At 50.5% G+C, this 26989-nt stretch overlaps 2 protein-coding genes across 2 annotated transcripts in view; one reads left to right on the top strand and one right to left on the bottom strand.

Annotated features, from left to right (window-relative positions):
- The window catches only part of LOXL2 (lysyl oxidase like 2), a 34765-nt gene extending 18008 nt beyond the window's left edge, over window positions 1-16757 (top strand). Inside the window, exons 5-14 of the mRNA XM_072357058.1 lie at window positions 3567-3789; window positions 5699-5882; window positions 8001-8152; window positions 8285-8452; window positions 10629-10794; window positions 11915-12158; window positions 14196-14311; window positions 14659-14795; window positions 15439-15550; window positions 16325-16757. Of these exons, the coding sequence (XP_072213159.1) occupies window positions 3567-3789; window positions 5699-5882; window positions 8001-8152; window positions 8285-8452; window positions 10629-10794; window positions 11915-12158; window positions 14196-14311; window positions 14659-14795; window positions 15439-15550; window positions 16325-16404 (1582 nt within the window). The 3' untranslated portion in view covers window positions 16405-16757. The remainder of the gene's footprint in view (window positions 1-3566; window positions 3790-5698; window positions 5883-8000; window positions 8153-8284; window positions 8453-10628; window positions 10795-11914; window positions 12159-14195; window positions 14312-14658; window positions 14796-15438; window positions 15551-16324) is intronic.
- Window positions 16758-16907: 150 nt separating this feature from the next.
- R3HCC1 (R3H domain and coiled-coil containing 1) lies at window positions 16908-26753 on the bottom strand. The gene is made up of 8 exons (XM_072357060.1): window positions 26680-26753; window positions 26177-26316; window positions 23971-24108; window positions 22214-23321; window positions 21879-22051; window positions 20722-20792; window positions 20136-20231; window positions 16908-18466 (listed from the first exon to the last, which is right to left on the bottom strand). Exons 2-8 carry the CDS (start codon window positions 26269-26271, stop codon window positions 18315-18317), a joined length of 1833 nt encoding a protein of 610 aa, XP_072213161.1. The 5' UTR covers window positions 26272-26316; window positions 26680-26753; the 3' UTR covers window positions 16908-18314.
- Between the last annotated feature and the right edge of the window lie 236 nt (window positions 26754-26989).

Below are 26989 nucleotides of genomic sequence, written 5' to 3'. Positions count from 1 at the left end.
CCACCCTTCATCACAGACGTAGCTCTTCCTACGCTGTTCTTTAGGAATAACACCCTGGAGCAGATGCAAAATAGTTTAAGCTCAATTCTGCCTCGTTTTTCCCTCTGCTTTGTGACCCAGGAGTGGGAAAGTGTCAGCCGGTGAAGGGGGGAGAGCTCTCCAGGCAGGAGCTGTGGTTTTCCTGTTCTTTTTGGCCTCTGCATTGCTATTTCTGAAAGCTCCCCCTGGAACTGGCTGGCCATGTCTCATTTACTTCATTAGAAAGACCGTGGTCAATGGCAGAGGTCTTTGGGTTGGGAGAGTGTAAAGCCACGCAGCAATAGAAAGAGTGAAATGTGAATAACCCAAGTGGAGCTCTGCTTTTGAGCATCCCAGGAAGCCAAGCGGTGAGCTGATAATTGCTAGCAGGCAGTTGTTATCCAGAGCAAAGCTCGCTCCTATCAGCGCAGCAAACTCAGACCTGAGATTCCCATTCCCTGCACCAGAACGGGAGAGATGGAATACTTCTAGTAAAACAAAGCAGATTATTTTCCTGCTCCTCAGTTATGGCATTTCCAAGAAAAGCTTTGACTTCAGCAGCTGGAGCCATCTGCCTTAAATAAAAGGATGCGTGGTAATTGTCCTGTCTCTTGCAATATAGCACATGCAGAGATGGAAAAGCTGAGGCCACCATTCTTCAGCAGCACTGAAAATCCCATTTGCTGGAGCTGGAGTTATGAATATACCACACTAACTCATCAGGCTCGTGCATCTCTGCTACCAAAACAACATCTTATGCTTTGTTTTAATGAAGACTTAAACCACACGCATTGGTGAGCTGAGCTCGTCGGTCCTCAGCTCTGCCGCTGTGCAATGGTGGGGGGTGAAATGATGTGCAGATGGATCTTGCTTGAAAGAAAACAAGTTAGTTCATTGCTGTCGCCGTGCCAGGGCTTTATTCCTGAATGTAACTCAGGCTCTGCAGTTGACAGAGAGATTTATGTTCGGAAATGAAACAAATCTTCAGTGCTGTTTCCATGTTCTTATTTTGCGCTTCAAAGCGGTTTTATATAAGAGCTGTTTGTTAACTCCTCCTCCAAGCCCTGCTCTGAGCAGCACTGAATGCATCCTGCTGACAGGGACTGCGTGAGCTTGTGAGCTGAGATGTCTAAGGCAGAGGAATGGGCCTGATGCCTTCCTGATGTTCTCCTGTAGTCCAAGAGCAGTCAAGGAGTGGATGGTGTGGCCAATAGAGTGGATGGTTTGCCCATGGGTGGCCAATAGGGTGGATGGTTAGCCCATAGGTGGCCAATAGGGTGGATGGTTTGACAATAGGGTGGATGGTTTGCCCATGGGTGGCCAATAGGGTGGATGGTTTGCCCATGGGTGGCCAATAGGGTGGATGGTTTGCCCATGGGTGGCCAATAGGGTGGATGTTTGCCCATAGGTGGCCAATAGGGTGGATGGTTTGACAATAGGGTGGATGGTTTGCCCATGGGCAGCCAATAGGGTGGATGGTTTGACAATAGGGTGGATGGTTTGCCCATAGGTGGCCAATAGGGTGGATGGTTTGCCCATAGGTGGCCAATAGGGTGGATGGTTTGCCCATGGGTGGCCAAAGAAGATGAACCACTGGTGATGCTTTGTTCATTATCTGAGTGGCATCTCCCAGTTTGACCAGTCTGTGTTATATATCTGGTCACTTGTGTGGGGCTTGCAGTAGAAATCCCCATCGTTTGGATTCTCTTTAGCAAAGCCACAGTCCTGAGGGCTTCAGGAGAGGGTGGTGGTGGGTCAGGCCCTCAAAGAGGAATTCTCCAGCTGCCATTCAGTGTGCCATAGGTGACTTTCCCAGTGCGTGTGTGATTTGCTCTCTGCTCTCCTTGTCCTCTCTGACACGTTCTTACAGAGCCATGCCCTGTGATGCTTCCCACAGCCCTCAGACTTAACCTATGGCTTTTTTTCAAGCTTACACAGTGAAGATCCATCTCTTCTGACGTCCTTTGGGTTCCAGCATGACCTCGAATTGGCCGAACTCAGCACGACTGCTCGCTCCCCCCTCTGATCTGAGCAGCGTTGCATTTGGCTTGCACAGAGGCCAGCGAGAGGTGGGCTGCACCCTTTCTGTGCTAAAATAGCAAGAATGCCCCGAGTTTCTGTTTGTAGAGATCATCCGCATTCTGCTTGTTTCACATATCCATTCCATGGAAGTGAGGTGGGGCTTCTCTGGCTCTTTCTCCCCAGCTTACCAGGGGCTGCTAACACCAACCAGATGTTCATGCCTCATCAAGTTTCCAGGATGAGGTCATTGTTTGCTATTCTAAGGCATCCCCGTAGTTACTTCTCTAAGACAGGCCGTGTTTCTTCTCTGCTTCAGAGTTCAGAGCTCTCTGTGTGTGTTTGCTGGGGGGGGGTCCCTCGGTGAGAACGCTCCTCCTGGTTCTCACTTTCAGTGCACAGAATGGTGTAGCAGAACCAGAGGAGTAAAGTCACTGCTTGAGGCTCTTGCAGATGCTCTCTGGTGTGTAACATCTGCTTATAACCCTAATGTCTGCCTTGGGGCTCTGTGGTCTCTCCATCGCATGGTGCAATTGCCTCTTTGTCTCCAGCCTGCCTGTACATGGCCTCTAGCACAGAGAAATGGGGCTCCAGGCAGGATAAGCTGGTGGCTTTGAGCCTGGACAGCTGCTGGGCTCATCAGCAGAGCTTTATGAGTGGAAGGAAAGAAGATCCACAGTGGCACAAAGTAGTTCACGTGGGACCACCGAAGAGCATCACCTGGGATAACCTGGCAATCTCCAATTTGGTTTCAAGCAACCGAACAAGAAAATGCTCCTTGGTTTCTTTACCAGATCCTGGCCAAGTTCTCCCTCCCACCCACTGATCAGCACTGCTGTTGTCTCTCCTCACACTGTGCTCTGCCTTTGGTCGCAGCTAATCCCAGAGCAAGGAGCAGCGCAGGGATCCAGCAGAGCCACGTCAGATCCCAGCGAGGCGTTGGCTCCCAGCATCTCTGCTCCTTCAGCTTCTCACATTTCCCTTTCAGCAATGCCCTGACCCATATTTCCACTTTGCTGACTCTTGTAGCCCTGATACTGTTGTCTGACTGCAGCTGGATGAATCAGGGATGCTTTCTTTTCCCGGTTATCACACGTGCCCCTTCCCCTTAGCAGTCCCTGGAGCAGCTCCAGTTTGGGAGCAAGAAGCAGGAACTGCTGCCAAGCTCCTCTGCTGCAAACATGTCAGCAAGGAGATTGCTCTCACTCTCACATATTGCTTTCAGGCTCACAGTTGTTAACAGCTGGAGCACCCTGCAGCTGATAGGGGATGTCCAGCAAAGGGAGCAGCTCATGCTGGGAAGGGTTTTTGGGGGAGAAGTGCTAGCATGCTGGCTTTTGAGTTAATAGACCTATGGATTCTTGAGTGACAACATAACAGGGGGGTCATTGTGAGTGTGAATGGAGCAGCCCACCATCCATGCTCCATCCATTTAATTACAAGGTGTTCCTTTCCCAAACATAGCTCCATCAGTGCAGCTCCTCTGCATTTTGGCTCTTATATTTCCTCTCCCCTTTGGTTCCTTTCAGAATGTTTGCCAGCAGGAGGAAGCAACATTACTGGGCTTACTCCATGGACTGCACTGGGAACGAGGCGCACATCTCCAGCTGCAAACTGGGCAACCACCTCAACGTGGACACGGAGAAGAATGCAACGTGTGACAACGGGATGCCTGCGGTGGCCAGCTGTGTCCCTGGCCGTGCCTTTGCCCCCAGCAGCCACAATGGCTTCCGAAAAGCATTCAGGCAGGAGGTGAGCAGGAAGGAAAAGCCAGGAGAGCTCTGCACCGTGCCGTCCTCGTAAGGACGCTGTGCCAGGCTTGGAAGGGCAGCTGAAGTAGTAAGCAAATAAATGTGTCACGTTTTCTGTTGGAGCTGTTTGCTGCTCCAGCCAATTGAACGCGTGCCCATTGCTGCTGGGCTTTGCTGTTTTGCAGTCAATTAAATGCTGCTGAGCTCTGTCTCCTGTAGAGATCCAATGGGAGCGAGGTTGTGTTTCCACTACTCTCATGTTTTCTGCAAAGAAGTGCCCTGAGAAGGAGGGGAAAAACCTGCAGGAGAGGTCGGGAGAGCTGTGTTTGTTTAGTCTAGCAAAGTAGGCTGAGCATAGCATAAAAATCCTCAGCTATGCAAAAGGCTGCTAGAAAACAAGCCCGGAGTCATCTGCTCTCATTGTCGGTGGGGCGACCGAACGGGAAAGAATAACAAACGTGGTTTAGGTTGATGCCAAAGGAAATCCTCTGTCTGTAAGGTATGTGCACCTTTAGGGGGGGATCACAGAGCTGCAGGCCCTTAATACTGGGTTGGTGTTTTGCATTGTGGATCTCAATGATAGGGCTGGGGAATGCAGGCTGTACCACTGTGGCTGTAGGAGTGGGTTTTTTCTTGGTGCTTGGAAGACCCCAGACAGCACCCTAAAATCCCACTGCAGTAGAAGCCATAAGGATTTGGGTCTTGGAGGTGAAAGGTCTTGTAAATCATTACTAATCTTCTGAGCCACGCACGCTGCCAAGTAATTCCTTAAGCCTTTGTGTTGGCTTTGGATATCCTTTGTGTGACCCCAAGCTTTGGAGAACTGTTTATGCTTCCAGCTTTAGAAGTGATGGTTTCAATGCTCTCAGGCTCTGCAGACTTCACATGCTGTTCCCACGCAGCTCACACCAACATCTCTCGGGTGCCACAGCAGGTGGAGGGATGCTCTGCTTAGCACTGGGACAGAACACCACCATCCCTTTGGGAGGGAGGGATTGTGAGTCTGATGCGGAGACCCCAAAAAGGGGGGTTGTTGATCCTTGAATGGTGTCTTTTGTTTTCTGTGTTATGCATGGGGGTTAAGTGCCATAGAATCATAACATAGAGGATGGCTTAGGTTGGTGGAGACCTTGAAGGTCATTGAGCTCCAACCACCTGCCATGGGCAGGGTTGCCAACCACCAGGTCAGGCTGCTCAGGGAAGACATTAACTCAGTCTTTCATTGATGTAGTCTCTCAAACTTCCTAAAATCATTAAATTATTCAGCACAATCAAGCATTCCTAGATTTATAGATAAGTTGACTTACTACTTCAGTGGGCACCGGGTATCAAGGCTGGTAGATCCCCAAGGGCATCTATTCTAAGCTGCAGCAACGTGCTCTCAGGTGTCTTTGATCCACATTGTCAACATTTCCAGAAACAAGAGTTATTCTAAGACTGAGACTTGCAAAGGGCTGTTTGCTTGGTAGGGTAAGAGGCAAACAACTGGCTGTTAACTAATTAATGCAACTAATTTCATCTTAGGTGATAAGCAAGATGACCACCCCTTCATCTCATGGTGGTGATGGGTTGATGGTTGGCATTGATTGGACTTGGTGATCTCAGTGGTATTTTCTGACTTCAAAGGTTCTATGATTCTAAGGGTACGGTGGGAATGGGGTGATGGTTGGACTTGGTGATTTTAGAGGTCTCTTCCAACCTGAATGATTCCATGATTCTATGGCCATAGGGGTGATGGGTTGATGGTTGGACTTGATGATCTCCAATCTTACTGATTCTATGATTTATCTCATAATACAAAAATTGACCTTCAACTGAGATGCTTTATCGCTTCATATTCGAGGTCTGCTTTCAGGTTCTTTTGCTCATACAAGGAGAGCTGAAGCTTCTCTTCCATCCATGTCTTCCAGCAACCTCTGGTGAGGCTGAAAGGAGGAGCCAACACCGGCGAGGGCCGAGTGGAAGTGCTGAAGAATGGAGAATGGGGCACGGTGTGCGATGACAACTGGAATCTGGTGTCTGCCAGCGTGGTGTGCCGGGAGCTGGGCTTCGGCAGCGCCAAGGAGGCAATAACAGGGGCAAGGCTGGGGCAAGGTAAGGACAGGAGAGCTCTGGGGACCCTCCCATGTCCCGTCCTCCTCTGAGAACCTTGTGATGATCCAGAGCAGTGATGATGTTTGCTTTGGGTGCCAAGAATTTCTTCTCTGCTCTTAATAAGTCTCCTGGGGCTGCGCCTTAGGGAGGCATTTGAGATTCCTTGAAAGAATTCTGGTGCCGATGAGTTTAACCTTCCCCTCGAGCAGCTGTTCCAGTAATTACTTCTTCGTTATCGCATCCGTTGCACTCAAATTCTCTTTACAAGTTCTCCAGATGCACATTACTAGAAGGTTCCTGGCAAAAGTGGGTCTTGGACATAGACCTCAGACACACTCCAATTTAAGTCCAGAACCTTAATTTAGCCTGCTAAAAATAGGAAGGCTGTTTGCACAACTCTGAGCCAGCTTGGGTTTGGATTTCCTGTAGCTGGGAGTTGGTTCAAATCCCAAACTCTGGTAAATGGCAACTCAAAGCCTAACATTTGCCCTCTCAAACCAACTGCTGATTGGCGTCGTGTAAACCCTACAGACAGTGCCACCAAACACAACCCTTCATAGTGAGACACAGGGAGCAGGTGGTATTTCTTCAGACCGGTATGGCTCGGATAAAGGAAAGTGCAAGACAAGGAAAGCTTTAAAATGGGACTTATCTGTTGGATCTGCAAAGCAAACAAACAAAAACCCAACCATGTTGCATTGGGATGTGCAAGGTGGAACACACAGGGATGGGCTGATTGGGGAGGGTGGGTAGTTGGTGTATAGCAATCCCAATTAAGACAAAGGGATCTAGTTCTGAAAGTGAGGTGCTTGGTCCAGTGATCTGAATATGCTGTCTACTGCAATGTCCTTAGGAGAACCCAGGGTAAAAGCCCAAGCAGCGGGTGATTGTGTTTGTTGGGTATACAGCCCCAATCCTATTCTGCTAAAGGTGATGGCATGGGGGAAATGCAGAGCTGTGGTTCTGCCCTCTGGCTTTGTCATCTCTTTGGTATGACTTTGTCAGGGTAGAATGTGAGGCTGGATGCGTGCTGCATTCTTGGTGCATCAGCCTCCAGTTCTGGTCAGCATCATTCCTCCTACAGAACTGCTTGCAGAGCAATATTGCTGCTTCCAGCTGCAGGCCACTAACTGGATTTTAATGAGAGCAACATAAAACCAGATGCGCGTGCCACACATCTGCAGAAATACGCTGGAGAACTCTTGTTGTTGTTGTATTTTCCCAGTCCTTGTGCTGCAGTCTGTGGAGGTGAGGGGTTCACTAGGCACATCATTAAGCTGTCATCCTGTGTGTGGGGTTTTGGTCAGCTCCCTCTGGCCATTGGAAGCGGGTGATGGTGGCCATTACTGATGTGTAGATGTTCCTTTCTTGTCCATGTGTGTCCATCAGTGATTATGGGAACTGGTTTACATTGATGAATTCCCCCCCCAAAAACGTCTTTCCAAATAGATTTGGGCTCCGTTTGGTATCAGGACATAAAGAGCTCTATAGGATTATTACCTTCTCATGGATCTCTTTGGAAGGGAAAGTCGTGCACTGTCGCTTCACAAGGATGGAACCAATTATTCCTTTCTGATTTCTGTTCCCAGTGCCTTGGCACCATTTTCTGCAGTAATAAAAGTCAATGACTCCCTTCCTGTCTTGCTACCACTGTTGTCACAGTTGCTTTACCCCAAAGCATTGCACCAACCTCTTGCACATCCCCGCGTTGCTCCATTTTGCCATCCAGGTGAATGTGTCTGTGTTGCATTTCAGTGTCAGGTTTTGACCAAGAACAGATTCCTGTCACACAAACCCAGCCAAAAAGGGTCATAATTTGCAAATTCCTCCAACCGAAGTTTGTAAATTATATAACAACGGAAACTTGGCCTTTTTTCTGCAGCTTGTGGCTCCCGGAGACTACTGGAAAGAATGTAAAACAGTAAAGTTAATAATGATAATCTTGCAGCTCTTTTTCTTCTATTTCATACAAGAAATCACTGGGATTTTTTTTCCAGGATCACCATGTTTTGAGTGCTAGAGGTCTGCATGGTATTAATAAATGGTTATTGGGTTGTTCTCCACTTCCCAATAGCACAGGGCAGGAGGTATGACCTTATTTTCTCCCCTCTCCCGAAGGAATGGGTCCAATCCATCTAAACGAAATCGACTGTACAGGATTTGAGAAATCCCTCACAGACTGCAAGTTCAACATGGAGTCGCAGGGCTGTAACCACGAGGAAGATGCTGCTGTGAGATGCAACGTTCCCGCCATGGGTTTCCAGAACCAGGTGAGAGAAGAAGCCCAGAAGCTGAAAATCCTGAGGTTTTTAACCTCAAAACCAACCTGTGATCCTTGCCCAGCTGCTTTGTCACCTCTGTTTGCAGTTTACTGATGGGAGGGGGTCTTTTTTACCCTACAGCTGCGCCTGGTTGGTGGTCGCAACCCATATGAGGGTCGGGTGGAGGTGCTGGCAGAACGCAATGGCACGCTGCGTTGGGGCACGGTCTGCAGCCAGGGATGGAGCACCGTGGAGGCCATGGTGGTGTGCAGGCAGCTGGGACTGGGCTTTGCCAGCCATGCATTCCAGGTGGGTCCCCATAAGCTTGTATTCCTTGCGGTGGCATGGGTGAGGTTGGGTAGAATCAGAATCGTTATGGTTGGGAAAGGCTTTTAAAGGTCAACCCATCCCCACCATGCCCACTCATAGAATCATTAAGGTTGGAGAAGACCTCTACAATTACCAACTCTAACCTATCCCCATCATACCCATAGAATCATTAAGGTTGGAGAAGACCTCTATGATTACCAACTCAAACCCATCCCCATCATGCCCGCTCACAGAATCATTAAGGTTGGAGGAGACCTCTATGATAACCAAGTCTAATTATTGACCCTTCACCACCACATACTGAAATAGAATCATTAAGGATGATAAAGACTTCCAAGATCCCCAAGTCCAACCCCAATTCATCCCCACTGACCATGTCCCCCAGTGCCATGTCTCCATTGGACAGCTGTAGGGATGCTGACCTCACCACCTCCCTGGGCAGCATGTGCCAATGCATGACCACTCTTTCAGAGAAGAAATTTTCCCTACTATCCAACCTGATCTTTGTTCCTCCCTGGGTCGGTCTGGGATTTGAGATGAAGCCAATTTTCTCCTGGTGTCAAATCACTAGAAAACAATTGCATTTTGCTCCTGTAGCTACTTCTCAGTGCAGCACGTGGTGCAGATGCACACAAGCATGCATGGGTTGTTGGTAGCTTTTGCTTCTCTGATGACAAATGCCCTTAAGCCTTCCTCCTCACGCATGACCAAAAACAGCACTTAAAAGGGATAAAAGCCACCAGCTAACAAGTTTGGGACAACCACAGAGGAATGAAGTGTTCTTTCCCAGCAAAGCTCCTTGGTGCAGGGAGCAGCAGCATGCTGTGCTGGCTGTAGGAAAGCAAGCAGCAGCCATAGAAATGGGGCTGCATGCAAGGGAACAGAGGCTTCCCACCCCAATAAAGGACACAGGCTGATAACCCTGGTGCAAGACACGCTCCTGAACTGATGCACCCCTCAAGGATCACAAGAGCAGGCAGCTTTTGCAAGGAAATATAGAACCTCTGGGTCTTTATTGCAGCTCCTGGTGTTGGCACAATGGGTTTGGGGCTCCCAAAGGAACTGGCTTCTCTCTGGGAAAGCAGACCCCTGCCTGAGCTGTTCTTTTCTAATGTGGCCCCTGAGAATAGAGCTTTGGGGGAAAATGTGGCTCACGCTGTCACTGAGTAAATAAAGTGTGTTTTCAGTGATGGAAGGAAAACTATTTTCCCCCATATAGATGCCAGAAATCCAGAACTTGGGCACAGGAGCAAAAAGCAGCACAGAGCATCTCCTCCTGGGGAGCAGAGGATGTGCCACACTCCAGCATTTGGGTGCTGTGTCCCATCCATTGAGCTTCTACCAGGCCAGGATGCCAGGAGGACATACCAGGCTCCTGAGCAGGCAGATTGCCACCAGTTTTAAGTGTTGCTCATGGCCAGAGAGGGAATTTAGGGTCTGATGCCTTAGGAGGGAGGAGGCTGGAGCTTTGCTGCAAGCTGGTTCCTCCAGCTGACTGCTTGCACAGCTGCCAAGCAGAGCACAAGAGCTGTGGATAGCCACGTCCCTTCAATGCTGGCCTTTCCAGCTCTGTTGACACAGCCCTGAGCGTCCAGCGAGAAACAAGACATTTTTTCCTTTAGCTGAGACTGTCGGTATTTAGAACAGAAAAGGCTCTTATGCATATCCCGGCTGCACCAGCTCTGTGAGCATAAAGCTACACTGTGTGGAACAGGGCAGCCCTGTGTGCAGAGCGTTGCTAACAGGGTTAACAAACAGCCTGTTGCAATGGAAGCACTGGTGCAGATGGGTTCTCTTTTCCTAGAAACGTTTCCAGCTTGGACAGTAACTCAAGGACCAGAATTCTTCTTCCTTCCCTTTCCCTTTGCCCAAGCTTTGCCATTGCAGTTTCATTTAGGCTACAAAAGGTCTTGAAAAGGTGAGAGATGCTGATCAGCAGCATCCTGCCTCCATTTCTCTGCATTGACACGTACCAACAGCTCCATCAGGAACCCCAATCCTTTAAAAGGGGACCCCAAACAAATCTGCCTCTGATGCAAGCTTGTGCACTGCTATTCCTGGAGGGAGAAGACAAGTTATTCACAAGTAGAAACAAATATTCCCCCAGAAGCCCGTGAAATAGAATGTAAATGCCTCTTCCTATCCCTCTGCTCAGGAAACCTGGTACTGGCATGGAGATGTCAGTGCCGACAGCGTGGTCATGAGTGGGGTCAAATGCTCAGGGACGGAGATGTCTCTGGCCCACTGTCGTCATGATGGAGCTGACATCTCTTGTCCTAGAGGAGGAGGTCGCTTTGGTGCTGGAGTGTCCTGCTCAGAGAGTGAGTTGTTATAGAATCACAGCTTAAGTTGGGTTGGAAAGATCCTGAAAGATGATAGATTCATAGAATAGTTGGGTGGGGTGGAAGGTTCCTTAAAGATCATAGAACCATAAGGGGTGGGTTAGGGTGGAAGGGTCCCTAGAGATCACAGAACCATAGGATGGGTTGGGGTGGTAAGGTCCTTAAACATCATAGTACCATAGGATTGGGTTGGGGTGGAAAGGTCCTTAAACATCATAGTACCATAGGATTGGGTTGGGGTGGAAAGGTCCTTAAACATCATAGTACCATAGGATTGGGTTGGGGTGGAAAGGTCCTTAAACATCATAGTACCATAGGATTGGGTTGGGGTGGAAAGGTCCTTAAACATCATAGTACCATAGGATTGGGTTGGGGTGGAAAGGTCCTTAAACATCATAGTACCATAGGATTGGGTTGGGGTGGAAAGGTCCTTAAACATCATAGTACCATAGGATTGGGTTGGGGTGGAAAGGTCCTTAAACATCATAGTACCATAGGATTGGGTTGGGGTGGAAAGGTCCTTAAACATCATAGTACCATAGGATGGGTTGGGGTGGAAAGGTCCTTAAACATCATAGTACCATAGGATTGGGTTGGGGTGGAAAGGTCCTTAAACATCACAGTACCATAGGATGGGTTGGGGTGGAAAGGTCCTTAAACGTCATAGTACCATAGGATGGGTTGGGGTGGAAAGGTCCTTAAACATCATAGTACCATAGGATTGGGTTGGGGTGGAAGGGTCCTCAAAAATGATAGACTCATTGAATGGTTGGGTTGGAAGGGTCCTTAAAGCCCATCCTGTGCTATCCCCCAAATGGACTGGCTGCCTCCCAACAGATCATGTTGCCCAGAGCCCCATCCAGCCCAACCTTGAGCCACCTCCAGGGATGGGGACACCCACAATCTCTCCGGGCTCCATATCAGTGCCTCACCACCCTAACCTGGGCATCAGTTCATTTTGTTGTATTTGAGATACAACATTTGAGACCTGCCCCAACAGCTGGATGGGGCTGACCAAGGAAAGGGCTGGGCCCATCTCTAGCAAACTATGGCATGCTATAGGAACCCGTCAGCTTATTTCTCACCTCCTTCCCATCAGCTGCCCCTGATCTGGTGCTCAACGCTGAGCTGGTGGAGCAGACCGCCTACCTGGAGGACCGCCCCATGTTCATGCTGCAGTGTGCACAGGAGGAGAACTGCTTGGCCAGCTCAGCCATCAACACCTCCGTCACCTCCGGGTACCGTCGCCTGCTGCGCTTCTCCTCCCAGATCCACAACAACGGGCAGTCAGATTTCCGCCCCAAAAACGGTCGCCATGCTTGGGTCTGGCATGACTGCCATCGGTGAGTGCTGTTGGGTCCATTGGCCAAGCCAACCATGGGGAGTGGGAACCAAGCAGATGCTGCGGTTCTGATTTCATTTGCTGTGATGGTTTGGGATAAGGTTGGTTTTTTCCCCTAATGTGGGAGCTGAGAAAGCGCACAGCTCTTCTTATGCCACTGCTGTAAGATTTGTGCCTGTGTAGAGCAGTGAACCCTCTCATTTTGCACTCTTCTGTATGAGCAAAGCAGGACGGAGGTAGCACCCTCCCTAACCCTAACCCTAAGTCAGTGTCACAGTGCTGCAGAGCATCAGATGGGGCACATGTGGGCACATACCTTGCAACCAGGTTGCTTCTGTGATGTGTGTTGCTAAAAGCTCAGCAGCAGAGAGCCCAAAAGAAACAGGAGATGGTAGTTTCAGGTGGAGGAAAGGCAATGGTGCAGTAGCTCTGCTTCTGCTCTGGCCCTGGAAGGGGGAATGTGTGGGTTCTGCAGGGAGCTGAGCACGTCACGGGGTGGGTAAAGGAGACTATGGGAGCAATTTGGGAGACTGCATAAGTTGAGGTGAGATTGGGGAGAGGCCAAGAGCCATCTGTGTGCTCAGAACTGGATTCTGTTTATACGGAGGAGGATGAACTCAATTCCTCTTCAATCTTTCCAGTCTGTAAACAGCAGAATGTAAACACCTCTTTGAGTGATTCAGACATATTTCAGAGAGTGAGTCAGACTGGAGACCTCAAACTTCTATCAGAGGCTGCCAAAGGAGACAGCTCGCAAGTCAACAGCTTGGAAAGGTCCCTTCTCTCCCTGTTGCCTCACCCCCATCACTGGGAGCTTCTGTTCAGGAGCCTTTTGATGTGGGAGCAGAACAAAAATGGGAAAGGCCATAGCAGGTAGTGAGAAGGGATTGACTTTTGGCACGTGGTGAGTTTGGGTTTTGCTGGTTTTGGAGGGAAGGAGGTAAAAAGAAACCTAATCTCTAGAGGAAACGTTTCTTCCCCTTCCAGCCTTGCCCCTTTTTCCTGCAGGAATGTGTGCTGCAATACTATGGGTTGGAAGCTTTGAGCCACGGTTATTTTTACAGCTGGGAAGGGGATGAGCTGTGCCTTGTGCTCAGCACTGCTGAATTTGGGCTGGCATTGAATTGCGTGAGCATTGCCTCCCTCCTGAGCCACACAGACGGGTTATGGTGCAGCTCAGGACCTCCTGTTCCCAACAAGTGCTGTGGGTTTCCTCCCTGTGCCAAGGCTGGGATCGTATGGAGTGTGTTCCATCGGTGTGGCCACGCTAGTGCTCCCAGCCTTGACCCCATGTAGCACCCTGCTTCCTCCCATTGACCTCAGTGCAGGTTCAGTGCTTTGCTGAACCAGCATTGTGGCATAGAACTAGCGGAAGGAACAGGTGAGCATCACCCAAACCCTTCAGGGGGTCTGATTTATCCTAATTATGGACCTAACCTTGCTAATTATGGGTCGACAGCCCATCTTGTGTGCTCTCTCTGATGCGTTCCTGCTGGCAGTGCAGCCCAGGTTGAGTTGATGCTGACACCTCCCCATTTCAAGCTATGGGATGGAAGGTGTGTGATGCCAGCTGTCAATGTTGTTCAGCTCCCTGTGAAGTGAGTGCTGAGAAGATGCTTCCATCTGTCATTCACTTTGAGGAGGGGGGGGGGATGGAAAATAGGTTGATAGTCTGAGTATACCCTGTGCTGGTTACAACCTGATGGCATGAAGCAACTGAAACGCTTCTTGTCGCAGTGATGACAGCGCACTAGAAATGATAACCTGGCTGCTGCTGCCATTGCAAAGCAGCGTGTGATCCTATGAAGGCCCTACCTGGAACAGCTTCAGCACCTGATATGTGAACCAGCCCTGGGCTGGGAGTCAGCACATGGTGCTGCATAGGATGGTGCCCAGGGGGGAGGTTTCCTGGCTGTGGTTTCTCTTGTTCTGCTCCTTTTGGTCCCAAGCACTTGCATTGTTTCAATTCCCCCACGCAGCCCCTGAGGGGCAGTAATTAAAGAGCTGCTTTCCCTAATGAATTCTCCATGTCTTGCAGGCATTACCACAGCATGGAGGTCTTCACCCACTATGATCTACTGAACCTCAATGGAACCAAGGTGGCTGAAGGACACAAAGCCAGCTTCTGTCTGGAAGACACTGAATGTGAAGCAGGTTTGCCTTGTTCCCTTATTCTCTATGGTATAAGAGAAACCCTACAGGCCCCATGTGTTGAGGCTGCCAGACCTCAGCTTCTTACTTATAAAGCATGCATATTCTCATTCCCATAAAGCAAGAAATACCCAAACTTGCCTTTGGGTAACACAGGAGAGGTGGCAGCTCCTCCCATGTGTGTTACTGGTACCTCCATTTCAATACAAGGCATTAAGCAAAGTGGTGTTGGAAGTGCCTCATCCAAACTTGCGTGCCTGCAGCTTATTGCTACCCATGGGAGCTAGAGAACAACCCGCCCTTCCCCAACCCAGTCTGAGAACCCAACACTGTGCCTTAAACTCCTTCAGATGTGCAAAAACAGTACGAGTGTGCCAATTTTGGTGAACAAGGGATCACTGTTGGCTGCTGGGATGTGTACCGGCACGACATCGACTGCCAATGGATCGACATTACCGACGTCCCACCAGGAGATTACCTCTTCCAGGTATGAGAAAAGGGCTTTATCCAGTAGGGATGGCAGGAATGTCAGTCTGAATTAACCCACGTGCAGCCCGTATTGGGTAGCCCTCTACAATCCATGTGCAGCTAATGCCAGGAGCACAGATAGGTGACATGGAATGCGATGCGTGCTTGTCTTGGATGGAGCTCTGAGGTTGTCTGTAAGCAATGCTTGCTTTGCTTGCGGATGGATGGAATGCTATTCTTGGGGTGTTTGCATGAGGAGTTCTGTGCCTGCAGTCTGCTTAGTGCAAGGGGAAGGAGGTGGGGGGAATTCTTTGGTTCTAAAAACAGCCCCGAGCTGCAGAGGAGTGAAAGGATGAGGCATTATTTTTGTCTTCGCTGTTGCGGTGTGAAATGGAGAGGTGTTTGAGGGTGTATTTTGGTGTGTGGGCGAAGGTGTGATCTTGATCTGGCTTTAAGGAGCCTCTGCTTCCCACGTGAGTTACAGTCATAGGGTCACTAGTTAGAAAAGACCATTAAGATTGTCCAGTCCGACCATGATTATGCTGCAATGAAAAAGCTGATTCTCTCTCAAACCTGATTCTGCCTCCAGCTGGCGACTCTCACATCAACTCAGGTTAACTCATCCATTCCAATTAACTCTATCCTGTGTTTCTCCACCTAAGGTCGTCATCAACCCCAACTATGAAGTGGCTGAATCTGACTATTCCAACAATGTGATGAAATGCCGGAGTCGGTACGACGGGCAGCGCATCTGGATGTACAACTGCCACACAGGTGAGAAAGCAGCAGAGCCCGACTGGCTTCAGTTTGCCTTGAGAACCATCAGAACCACTTAAAAACGCAATGAAGTTGCAGGCTGAGCTGAACCTTTTTCAACGTGGGAAGTAACTCAACAGCAACTGCCTGTCAGCTTCCAAATAGAGCCCATGGCGAAGCCAGTTTCCATGGTTGGCTGAAGCTCCTCAAGGAATGGGTTATTTTACTGATCTTTTTTTATTAGTTTGTTGCTTCTCTGAAGAAAACACTCCTCTCGTATTGCAGCTTGTGACCCAGTTTGAAAAGCCAAACCCACTCCAGTTGGGCAAAGAGCACTGAAGTGTTGGATGAGCTCTCCAGCTGAGCTTGGAAATACTTTATGTGTTTAGCTTTTGTCTCCAAGCTAGCAAGAAGTGAGGACACGGCCCTGTTTAAGAACAGAGCACCCACCTCCCCTCATCCTCAAGGAGGAGACCATTTCACAGTCCTGACAGTCAACAAAGGTTAGCAGGAAACTGAGGATAGGTTGTAGCCAAGTCTCCCCAACACATAGATTAGACCCAAGACTCTTATGGCCCGAACACATAGATTAGACCCAAGACTCTTATGGCAAGGCTTAATTAATGCTTAAATTAATTAGCCATGAGCTACCTTGCTCTTCTAGCACTTGCTTTGAGCCCCTGTATGTTGTAGCACCTTGCTCTGCTTGTGCAATGCTCCGGTTGTGCAACACGTTGACCTCTTCTCTTGCCTCCTGCTTTCCTAACCCGCTGTGTTCTCTGGGCTCATCAGGTGGCTCCTTCAGCGACGAAACGGAACAGAAGTTTGATCACTTCAGTGGACTCACAAACAACAAAGTGTCCACCCGATAGAGCAGCACCGCCTCCCATCCCACTATTTAAAGAAGCGAGGCTGCCCGCTTCCATCATTTTCCCCAACCACTGCGCCAAGAGAAAAATCAAGCAACCAATCAAACTCTGAATTAGCAAGGTAAATTATTTTCCGAAGCTGCCTTCCTTCCCAGTGTAAATGCTTGGACAACCTCTTGTGTATCTCCCATCCCCACTGCTGAGGGTGTTGGGAGCAGGCTTTCAAACTCAACTGGGCTCCAACCCACCCACCCCCACCAGGACTTCTCCCTCCACTTTGCAGGACCATCTTTATGTGTGCACACAGCTCCGGGCTGCCAGTGAGCACAGTTTGCCTTTGGTTGGGTATCAACAACCCTCAGCGTGGGTCTTTACCATTCATTTTAAGCTCAAGCTGAAGCACCGTTGATGTGTACACTTCCCTTTGTGATGATGCTTATCTTCAGCATCGCTGCCGTTGTTCCATTTTAACAAAGAAACACAGGAAAGGAAACAAAACCGAAGCGTTCTCTCTGAGCAGAACAGTCTAAAGCATCATTTAATACTGCAGCCAAACTCTTGCATTCAACAACCAACTCCCAGAACCATCTGTGCAATGGAGCAGCGAATGCAGAACTCTACGCCCACACAGCAGAGCTCCACCACCCCCCAGAAGCCATGGCAGACCTCATGATGATGAACTGCACAGTAAGCAATTCACCCAGCAGCCCCTACGTCCATCTACACGTTCCCTTCTAAGCTGGATATTCACTCTGTCTTTTAAAGGATGAGTTTAGTTAAGGCATTGTATCCCTGTACCTTACAGAGGTAACTTCGTGGCTTGCATCGCTGGGGATGCTCTGACTGCCTAAGTTGGCTTTGAGGATTTCTTTCTGACACTTAGTTCACAATGGTGCTAAGCGTGCTCCTCTGTTTGTTTGAGGACATACCTTGCTATGGATTTTCCAACACAGCTACTTGAATAAAACGTTTCACCCAGAAAAAAAAATAGAAGAAGAAATCCTACTTTGTATTTCTACTCCACGACAGTTCAGGGCCTTGTTCCCAATTCCTGGTACTGAAGTTTCCTTCTCCCTCTGTTTATACAGAAGGCTTCTACGTGCTATCTAATGGAGTAATGCCAATTAACCATCTCAATCCACAGGGTTCAACCCACAAACCTACCTCACAGGGATGTTGTGAGGCTTAACGGTTCTTGCTGAGGCCTGTTGGAGTAGTCCTTGTATCCAAGATGGTGACACACAGGGGAGAGGTTTTTCAGCCTACTGGAAGATGGAAAACTCCATTTTGTTCTCGAGATGCAGGACAGTGCAGCTAAAGCAGAGTCTGGGGGATGCTCTATTGCTGCTGCTGCAACTCAAGGTGTCTCTTGGAGCATCCTCTGCCATTGGGCTCTGTGCAAGCTGAGCTACAGTGGAGTTCTGGTTTAGCTTCTCCTAACGAACAAATAACTTTGCTTTCTAACAGAGCAACACAGAGCAGGCTTCTTTTAAACCCTGAACCTCAATGCCTACCACTACTGGGGGATATTTTAACAACAATATGACAACAGAGTAAACAGTGAACACTTTCTGACTCCCACAGATGCTCTGCTCTGACCAAATGTTGGCCAGTGAGATGCCCTTCCCTCACCCTGGTGCACTCCCAATAACTCCTAGTGGGCTTTAATATCAAGTAACACCTCCTAACGTGCTGCAGAGAGTACAGAGATGGTTTGGAACGGAGCAGGGCACGGTGTTCTCCAGCACGAAGAGCAAACTGCAGGGCTCTGGAGCTCAACCTCTCCTTCAACTTTTTCCCTTCTCGATTCAGAAAGCAAAGAGAACGTCCCCATGGCAACTCACTGTTCTGCATGCAGTTTAATAGCACAGCCATGCTCATCTACACATGGCTTTTTTTTCAGTGGAGATGGTTCACTCCTCCTCCTGGTCCAAACCTTCTGGCAGGAGCCCTTCAGGGCTGGAGCCGCATTGCTGCTGGTGCTTCAGCCCCAAGGCTCGGGTCACCAACCTCCTTGCCACCACCGTGTCAGTCTGGGGTCTCTCTTTGGCAAGCTGAAGGAGTTCTGGGTGAAAAAAGAGTGAAAATGGTTAAGCTGGAGGGCGGTCAGGAGCACTCTTATGGCTTAACTGTTGGATACACAAGAGCAGGCATCTATCTTCTGACTTCCTTTGGGATGAGCATTACTGTGAGCAAACCATCTCACCCCTAAAGAGCAAGTTGTTGGTTCTTTTGGAAGGGCTTTCCTCTAGATTTTGTTCAATAGTTTCTGTGCAACAGTGACAGTATTTGGATATGAAGAAGCTCTGGTTCTTTACTGGTCCGTGATGGTTGGACGTGATGGTCTTATTGCTCTCTTCCAACCTCAATGACTCTATGGGGCTATGTTGGTTGACTTGACCTTAGAGGTCATTTTCAACCCTAATGCATGTCAATGGTTCCTTGATTGTGCAGCGTTCCCCATTGGCTTTCAGGAACACTTTGCAGTCCCTTCCCTGGGAACAAAATGAAGGCACACAATCCAACCCCCCCAGAGCCACACAGAGAGGGGTTTCATTTCAGTATCAGCTCACTTAAAACCAACAGCTTCAATCCTCAAAGAAATCACCAATGGAAAACTAATATCTGGTTTGGTTTGGTTTTAACTGCTAAATCTATCAGCTGCTTAAGGAAAAATCGGGCCAGAAGGGAGCAGGGAGCTTCAATTCCTGGCCCACATCCTCAATAAAGCAACACACCAGAACCAAGTCCAACCTAATGTGGATTTGGCTGCTATCTGATCATTTATCAGCAACTGTTTGCAACTCATTATCCAGTTAGTTAGCCACGTGGGCTTTGCTTGCTTTTTCACAAGTGTTATTCCTCAAGGCAGCCTAGCAGCAGCTTAAAGGAAAAAGGGGCAGGCTCAGAGCGTCACAGCTTGGACAAAGGAACTGCCAATCTTTCTTTAAGAGATTAATTAAAGAGAAAGAAAGAGACACTGTCCGCTAATTGAGATCCAAACCCGCGCTTGGAAATCAATGGCACTTGAAGTGAGTGCAAGGTTGGAGCTTATAACCCGATTCCCACTCGCTGCCAGCGGGGTAGAGATGATGGAGAATCTGAATGAGAACAGGTGAGAAGTGTGAATCTAAACCACTTCCTTCATGTCTAATTGAGCTCAGGAACTTCTAACTGTGACAGTGTCCCTTCTGAATCACTCATGCTGACATCTGTGTCAATGCAGTGACTACAGCTCTACCGTCATCGGTCTCTCTGCTATAAGACTCACGGCATTTCTTTACTGTGGCACGTATACCTGATTACAGTATGATTTTAAAAGGCAATCAACTAAATAAACCAATGTTAATGGCTAAGCTTAACCGTTTCACCTGATACTGAATAAAATTATGCCAACCATGAAATGACTGCTCTGGGGTTTGTCTTTAATTGTGCAGAGTAATAGGGCAGAACTGGGCAGATGTCTGACATATTCACAGTCATTTGTGCCCCCACTTGAGGCTATTTTGGCTGTCAGAGCAACCAGCAGCATTGCTGGCATAGGAAGATGGAATGTAACAGGTTGGGTGCCAATACTGCCATAGCTAATAAAGCTGTTAAGAAAAGGAATACTGGTATCCAATATGAAATGCCCCATTTGAAGTGTCGCTGTGAGGCTGACCAGCCAGGACACAGAACAAGAAATAGCAATTTATATATATGTATATATATATATATGTATGTATATATCTTACTTGGTCGCTGAAGTGCCTTAATTTTAGACTGCTTTGTTGCATGGATCAGTGGTCGGATCTTCAATGAAGGGTAACGCCGTCCCAGGGCTTGAGATGCTTCAAAGAACAGAGGACAAAGTCAGCAGTAGGGGTTGACTCAATGATCTTAGAGGTCATTTGGGATCTTAATGATTCTATTCTATACAGCGTTGCCATGAGGGATGGTGGATGCCCTGACCCTGGGGATGCACAAGGTCAGGCAGGGCATGGCTCTGAGCACTTGGAGCTATAGGAGTCCCTGTTCATTGCAGGGGAGTTGGACCTTTACAGGTCCTTCCCAACTCAAGCCATTCCACAATGGCCCCTTCCCAACTCAAACCATCCTGTGATTCCACAAGAAAAACTGAAGTCAGAAAGCCATTTCCAGCAATGCAACAGCTCCAACAGCTGCCCTGGTAATTACCCAAGCCAATTAAAAACCCGTTCATCTTGCAAAGCAGAGCTACCACACTACCCGCCTTACAGACACACCAGTTTGATGTGCAAAGAAGCAAAGGGTGAGGAAGCAAAACTCGTGCCCAGCACCAGGAGCCCCACAGCTCCCCACCTGCAGACAGGCTGGAGAAGATCCCCAAGGCGTGAGTGTCGTCCACCCATTGGATTTTGAAGCCACTCTCACTACAATGGAAAAAGAAACAATAAAGGAGTATTGGTTAATAGGAAGAAAAAGCCACACATGTAAAGCCCGTAGCCATGTTGAGTTGCCAAGTGTCTCCATTCAAGCTCTACACCCATTTCATTAAGAGGGGAAAGGATCAGAATTCAATCCAGTCAGTCTGTGATTCCCCCAAGGACTCTTCTTTCCCCTAAAGAAGCTCATGGCCAACAAGCAGCCTCTATTACACGGGCTGCCTTGCAATACTGCCATGCACACAGTGTCCTGTGACAGCTACCCGAGTGCTCAGCCACTTGCAATGAGAAGCAGAAGCTGTTTACAGAGCGGTTTAGCAAAGCTTTGGATGAAGAGACCAAAGCAGAAATCTATTGGATAAAGCGTCAGTGGAAAATGCAAGTTGGGGGGGGCAGGGAGATCAAAGAGTTCCCCTGCAGCAGGAGGAATAAAAACCCAATCGAGAGCTCAAATGAGAGCTCAAATTAGATCCGTCAATTCCACTCTTACAGCAAACGGAAAATGGATGAGAGGAAACATTGACAACAGACAGCAGCTCGTTTCGAATGCAAACGATGCTCTTCAGCACAGGGGATGAGCGCTGCCAATGAATGCAGCCCCTGCAGAGGGCTGTATGAACCCACTGACCACCCCATAGGGCAGAACCTTGCTCTGATCCCACTGCTCATCCAATGTGACCCCCTCCAGCACAACGCTGCCTGCTCCCTATGTTTGCACCATCGATCTTCTCTCCTGCAGCAGGATTGGGCCCTTTGCTTTCTTTTTGTAAGCACTTCGCTAAGTGTGCAGTCCCAACACAGGCACCACAGAGCAAAGAGGCTCCTATGGAGCAGGCAGAGACTCCCAATGAAGCCAAAGCAGCACAGATAACCCTGCAGGTAGGCAAGACTGTGCTAGACAGAGCCTCAAAGAACACTTCCAGTCACAAACTGCAAGGAAACGTCCTTCAAAGCACAGAGCATAAAGAGCAAGAGAAGGGAGGGGAGGGTAAAACCCAGCACAGCACCATCACAGCCTGCTGTGCACTCAGCAATGAATACCGCTCTCTTTATGCCCCTGGTAAAGGCACTCACTGGAAATCTGAGAAGACTTCCATCAGCTGCTCCGTTTTCAGTGACGGGGAGAAGTCGTAGATTTCGGTTACGTGCCCAAAATCCCCCTCGTGGACCTGAGTGTCACCATAGCTGGGATAATCCAACGTGATCCTCTCCACGCTGATGTCCTTCACGGTGAGATGACCCACAATCTGGGAACGATAGAGAAGGAAAGGAGTTAACATCACAGCAAAGACTCAGAGACCAGGGTCCCACCTTGGTGCCTCCAACCCATGGAGGGTCCAACAGGACAACCTCTGAATGCCCTCTTAACCCCAAAGTAACCCAATGGCAGCACCCATGGCACGCATTACCTCCTGCAGGAGCTCTGCAGTGCAGTCATCCTCGAAGGCGAGCTCCCGGCTCTGGGTGGCCACATTCTCCTCTTGGTCCCCTTTGGGCATGCGCAGCTCACGCTGTAGTGCATCAGCCAAGCCCACGGGCTCCCTGGCCCCATCCTTGGCCATGTCTGCCCTGTTCTCCTCCTGCTCAATGGGACCCAATGGGCCAGCACCACCAACGGGCTCAGATGCAATCGCAGCCTCACCCTGTGCTTCCAATGGGTGTTGGGTGGGTTCTTCTTGGGCACCGCTCTCCTGATCTTCACTTTCTGGTCCAGAGGGACCCTTGCCCAGCTCCAACACTGGGCTTATCACATCCTCACCTTGCACTGAGATGTTCCCACTGCTCTCCAGGCTCATGGCACAGCTCCTCTCTTGGTTTTCCAGCACCAATGGGGCATCAGCGCAGCGCACACCCAATAGGTGGGAGCTCTTGCTGTCCCCCAGCATGTTGGCATCGTGGCTCTTTTGGTCCTGGCACGGAGTCTTGCTGCTTTCCGGTCCAACATTGTCATCACAGCTCTTGTTCTGCTCTTCTGGTTCAGTTGGGTTTTCACTGGGTATGGAAGAGATGGAATCTGAACAGTCCTTATCCTGACTGTGCTGCCCAGAGGAACTCTTGCTGCTCTCTAACAAGGGGACATCAGTGCAGCATGGAGGACGGTCACCATTTGTGCCATCGTTGCTTCTTCCCGACTCCTCCCCAGCCTCGTGCTGCTCATCAAGCACCAAACAGACACCACTGATGGCTGTGCTGGGTTCGGGGCTGCCTTCAGCCTCCCCCTCAGGTGCAGCTTTGGGGCAGATCTCCCCTTCTCGTGCCCCATCAGCGCCCACCTCCTGCTCCCCCCAATCCGCTTTCTTCCGCATCGCCTTGGGGACATATAGGGCTTTATCAGGCTTCCTCCGGGGCGGCCTCCTGATCCTGCCTGACCCCACACAGGCTCGGGATGTGTCCCCATGCCCATCCCCACCGTGTCGCAGCCGGGCCCCCCGTGCACCACGGCCCCATGGTTGTGTGGGTCGGGGCGGTCGCGACGCGGTGGCAGCGGGGTTTTGTTCACTGGTCTCATTGGGAATCCTGGGGGGTAGAAAACAGCGAGGTGTGAGCAGGAGAAGCACAACATGGGCAGCATAGAGAGGGAAATGCAGGAGCTGTGTGTTGGCCGCAGCACTGAGGCTTTGATTTTCATTAAGTTTAATAGGTCAGCACAAGCTCACGCCTGAGTTCTGCTGGCACCTTTGGTGTTCTCCTATATTAGGACCTATTCAGAGGTGCATTAACACTCCAGCCTTACCCATTCAGAATATGGAATAGAAAAGCCCCATGTGGCAACTTACCCAACCAAAGGACACGATTATTCCCTCAGCTCCTTATACAAAAGCGTAATGCCTTTTTTCCCCATCATTAGTGATGCTGCATCCCACCACAGACCTCCTTAGGGCAGTAAGTATTGCAATTCATACGTCTAATAGGTAGTTTTACTATGAGAGTGGGGAGATGCTGGAATGGGCTGCCCAGAGAGGCTGTGGATGCCCCATCCAACCCTGGAGGTGTTCAAGGCCAGGTTGGATGATATTAAATGTGGATGTTGGTGGCCCTGCTTATGGTTGGGGGGGGTTGGAGCTTCATGATCCTTGAGGTCCCTTCCATCCCAAGCCATTCTATGCTCCCTGTTCCCTTCATGCTATAAGAGAGGCCCCAGAGCCCTTCAAACCATCCCATCCACCTGACGGCTGAGTGGCAGATGACCGTCCTCCTCCTCCATCCTTCCCCAACCGAAAAGCTGCTCAGCAAATCCACGTTCTCCACGGTCCTATGGATCAAGTAACGGAGGCGGCTGGACAGGGGGGGAAACAGAAGCACCCTGGGAAGGAAAAGGAGAAGGATGCAGCAAGTATTTATCAGCTCTCATTCCCCACAGCACTCTAGGAGTAGGGCTTTAAGTCTGTGCCCTAAAGCCTTGCTGGTATTAAAGAGCCCAAAGCTCTTCTCCATCCAGTTGTGCTCCATCTGCAGCCAAGACTCTCATTTCTGCCCTCACTCACCATGAAGCTGCAGCCTCTCTTTCCCATTCTGAACGCGCTGCAGTTCAAATAGGAACGGATTAACAAACCCTGTGCTGAATGGCACGGCACTTGGATGGGTTTTCTGTTATGGTTTGTTCCATTTCACAGCTGCCTCAGTGCCACCTCTGGCAGAAGAAGCAATCAAACAAATGCTGAAGGTCTGGGTGGGATCCTTGAACTAAGCTGAAGCCCCATTTGGGGTCATCTGAGGGTTGGATCAGGAACGAGACCCAAATCAAAGCTTGGACAAAGCCAAACGATGCAGCTGGGAAGGATGGGAACAAGGCAGCACAGTGCCCAGCTCTGCAGCTGCCAACACACCCAACCACACCATGCAAACCCCATAGGGCCGATACAGAGCAGAGTGAACCCAACCACACCATGCAAACCCTATAGGGCCGATACAGAGCAGAGTGTACCCAACCACGCCATGCAAACCCCATAGGGCCGATGCAGAGCAGAGTGAACCCAACCACACCATGCAAACCCCATAGGGCTGATGCAGAGCAGTGTACCCAACCACACCATGCAAACCCCATAGGGCCGAGGCAGAGCAGAGTGAACCCAACCACGCCATGCAAACCCTATAGGGCCGATGCAGAGCAGAGTGAACCCAACCACACCATGCAAACCCCATAGGGCCGATGCAGAGCAGAGTGTACCCAACCACGCCATGCAAACCCCATAGGGCCGATGCAGAGCAGAGTGTACCCAACCACACCATGCAAACCCTATAGGGCCAATGCAGAGCAGAGTGTACCCAACCACACCATGCAAACCCTATAGGGCCGATGCAGAGCAGAGTGAACCCAACCACACCATGCAAACCCCATAGGGCCGATGCAGAGCAGAGTGAACCCAACCACGCCATGCAAACCCTATAGGGCCGATGCAGAGCAGAGTGAACCCAACCACACCGTGCAAACCCTATAGGGCCGATGCAGAGCAGAGTGTACCCAACCACACCATGCAAACCCTATAGGGCCGATGCAGAGCAGAGTGTACCCAACCACGCCATGCAAACCCCATAGGGCCGATGCAGAGCAGAGTGTACCCAACCACACCATGCAAACCCTATAGGGCCGATGCAGAGCAGAGTGTACCCAACCACGCCATGCAAACCCCATAGGGCTGATGCAGAGCAGAGTGTACCCAACCACACCATGCAAACCCCATAGGGCCGATACAGAGCAGAGTGTACCCAACCACGCCATGCAAACCCTATAGGGCCGATGCAGAGCAGAGTGTACCCAACCACACCATGCAAACCATATAGGGCTGATACAGAGCAGAGTGAACCCAACCACACCATGCAAACCCTATAGGGCCAATGCAGAGCAGAGTGAACCCAACCACGCCATGCAAACCCCATAGGGCTGATGCAGAGCAGAGTGTACCCAACCACACCATGCAAACCCTATAGGGTCAATACAGAGCAGAGTGAACCCAACCACACCATGCAAACCCCATAGGGCCGATACAGAGCAGAGTGTACCCAACCACACCATGCAAACCCCATAGGGCCGATGCAGAGCAGAGTGTACCCAACCACGCCATGCAAACCCTATAGGGCCGATGCAGAGCAGAGTGAACCCAACCACACCATGCAAACCCTATAGGGCTGATGCAGAGCAGAGTGTACCCAACCACACCATGCAAACCCCATAGGGCCGATGCAGAGCAGCGTGTACCCAACCACACCATGCAAACCCTATAGGGCCGATGCAGAGCAGAGTGTACCCAACCACACCATGCAAACCCTATAGGGCCGATGCAGAGCAGAGTGTACCCAACCACACCATGCAAACCCTATAGGGCCGATACAGAGCAGAGTCCTGACATCCCGGTGCCAGATGCTGCCCCTACCTGTGATGCTGCCCCTGCAGCATGAACTGCTCCAACTCCTCAGCGATCCTCCCCACGAACTCATCCTCGTTAGGAGAGAGGAAAACACCGTCCATGGGGCGCAGCGCCAGGGTGGCACCGGAGGGGGGGCTGGGGGTGACCTGGGGAGGCACAAGGACACGTGAGGCTGCACAAACCCCCTTGCAAACAAACCTGCTGCAGCTCCGCAGGGACGTTGCTGCAGCCCAACCCCGTGCACCCAAAGCCTCTGCAAACCCCACCGCACCTCCACACCACGAGCAAACCGCTGCACCCCAACCCTTCCCTGTGCGCACCCAGCACCGCGTGCAAACCTGCTGCACCCCATTCCCCATCTGGGCACCCCTATATCCTGACCGCCCCCCCCCCCTCATTCCCTGTCTAGGCACCTCCACAACCTGACCCCCCCCCCCCCCCATTACTCCACATAACCCAATCGCACCCCCCCCCCACCCCAACACCTCCGGGGCCCTCCGAGCTCTCACCGCAGCCGCCCCCACCGCAGCGCCTGCGCCCGTCCCGACCCCTTCCGCCGGGCACCGCCCCCCCCCCCACACTCTTCCCCCCTCAATCCCCCCCTCCCCCTTCGCCCCGCAGGAAGCGGCGGCCACGTGTGCGGAAACGGCGGGGACGCGCGGCCGTGCACGTGGGTGAAGGGGGGGGGGGAAGGGGTTGCACCGCCCTTGGTTGGGGGGGGAAAGGGGAGAGGAAGGGGAAGGGGGGTGGGGGGCTGGAAGGGGGGAGGGGGGGGGAGGCTGGAAGGGGAAGGGGGGGTGGGGGGGGGGGAGGCTGGAA

This window comes from Excalfactoria chinensis, chromosome 25, assembly GCF_039878825.1.
Source record: "Excalfactoria chinensis isolate bCotChi1 chromosome 25, bCotChi1.hap2, whole genome shotgun sequence".
NCBI lineage: Eukaryota > Metazoa > Chordata > Aves > Galliformes > Phasianidae > Excalfactoria > Excalfactoria chinensis.
The sequence above is the reverse complement of the archived record's forward strand: the minus strand, read 5'-3'. Positions and strand labels throughout refer to the sequence as shown.

What these genes read in the sequence shown, in the direction of transcription:
- R3HCC1 (XM_072357060.1), bottom strand. Translation starts at nt 26,271, where the DNA reads ATGGACGGTGTTTTCCTCTCTCCTAACGAGGATGAGTTCGTGGGGAGG. An exon ending in CTGCAGGGGCAGCATCACAG is followed by an intron (nt 24,109 to 26,176) that starts GTAGGGGCAGCA and finishes TTTCCTTCCCAG; the next exon opens with GGTGCTTCTGTTTCCCCCCC. An exon ending in TAAGGCACTTCAGCGACCAA is followed by an intron (nt 18,467 to 20,135) that starts GTAAGATATATA and finishes TTTTTCACCCAG; the next exon opens with AACTCCTTCAGCTTGCCAAA.